We start from the raw sequence: 1469 nt of genomic DNA on the forward strand, positions 1-1469 counted from the left end.
GTCGTAGTTGTAGGTGGCTGAGTAGTTGTGGTCTTAACCAAGGGTTTTGATGTGACAATGGTGGATTCCTGGCTGGTCTGTGTGATTACTGGCACTGTTGTTGTGGTTTCAACAACAGTTGCTGTCGAAGTTGTCACTGGTCCAGTGGTGACTACTTTGGGAGGTTTTGTCGTCTCAACCTTGACTGTTGTTTCTTCTGGGGTGGTTGTTTCCGCAAGTTTTGTTGTGGTTCCTATAGTAGTCGTTGTAGGTGGCTGAGTAGTCGTGGTCGTCACCAAGGGTGTCGATGTGACAATGGTGGATTCCAGGCTGGTCTGTGTAGTTGGTGGTACTGTTGTTGTAGTTTCAACAACAGCTGTCGTCGAGGTTGTCATTTGTCCAGTGGTGACTACTTTTGGAGGTTTTGTTGACTCAACCTTGACTGTTGTTCCTTCTGGGGTGGTTGTATCGGCAGGTTTTGTTGTGGTTCCTATAGTAGTAGGTGTCGGTGGCTGAGTAATTGTGGTAGTCACCAAGGGTGTCGATGTGACAATGGTGGATTCCTGGCTGGTCTGTGTGATTACTGGCACTGTTGTAATTTCAACAACATTGGTCGTAGTTTTTTTCATTGGTCCCGTAGTGAGTATTGTTGGAGGTTTTGTTGACTCCACTTTGAATGTTGTTTTCTCTGGGGTAGTTGTTTCAACACGTGTCGTTTCAGAAACAGTTTGTGTTGTCAGTCTAGATTTCGTTGTTCCAGGTTGTGTTGGTGTTGGCTCTGAAGTTGTCAGTTTAGTAGTATTTGATGTGATTGCAGTTGTGGTTTTTATTGTTGATTCCATGCCTAGACATGATAAAAATTAGACATTTAGTGAACGCATGTACATTGTAGAAAATTAAATATATTCCATTAGGTATGAGTTATGACACAATATTTTTGCCATCAATACCTGAAGTTGTTGTCCCAACTGTGCTAAACGTAAAGGGGATTGTTGTAGGGCTGGTGGTAGTCGAAGTTAAGCATGCGTAGATGATTCTAGTAATGTTTCCATTGGGCCCGCACTCAGCTGTGATGCAGTTTCCTAGCCCATCTGTTGTGTTGTAGATGGTTTCCCCATAGTTGTATGATTTTCCTTCAACCGTGCATGCACAAGCTGCAGATTGAGATGATCATTTTAGCAACAACATAGATTTTATGCATCTCTTGCTTCTGACGAACATGTGTATCTTGGCTTTCTTGAGTTTTCAATGACCCCAGCAACTTTTAATCTTTTGTGATGAAGAAACTACAGATTGTGTCAGAGAAGTCAATAAATGTTGTGGAACTGCACCAATTCTGTAAAGCTGAGGGGTCAAAGACACGACCAGGAGCTTGCTACAAGTTTGTGGATTGCTACCCAGTTGAGGTGAAAATTAAATTCACAATTAACACTGCTGTTTGTGTAATTTTGACCAAGCAGGTTTTTTTTTTTTTTTTTTTTTTTTTTTTT

The 1469-nt window shown here is 41.7% G+C and overlaps 1 protein-coding gene across 1 annotated transcript in view; it reads right to left on the reverse strand.

The window, feature by feature from the left end:
• Positions 1–604: 604 nt before the first annotated feature.
• Positions 605–1469, reverse strand: part of LOC103372585 (mucin-5AC-like) — a 28350-nt gene continuing 27485 nt past the window's right edge. The window contains exons 28-30 of the mRNA XM_008302266.1: positions 930–1133; positions 705–823; positions 605–649 (exon numbers count right to left, since the gene is read on the reverse strand). Of these exons, the coding sequence (XP_008300488.1) occupies positions 605–649; positions 705–823; positions 930–1133 (368 nt within the window). The remainder of the gene's footprint in view (positions 650–704; positions 824–929; positions 1134–1469) is intronic.

The sequence above is a fragment of the Stegastes partitus genome, unplaced genomic scaffold, assembly GCF_000690725.1.
Source record: "Stegastes partitus isolate 25-593 unplaced genomic scaffold, Stegastes_partitus-1.0.2 Scaffold1783, whole genome shotgun sequence".
NCBI lineage: Eukaryota > Metazoa > Chordata > Actinopteri > Pomacentridae > Stegastes > Stegastes partitus.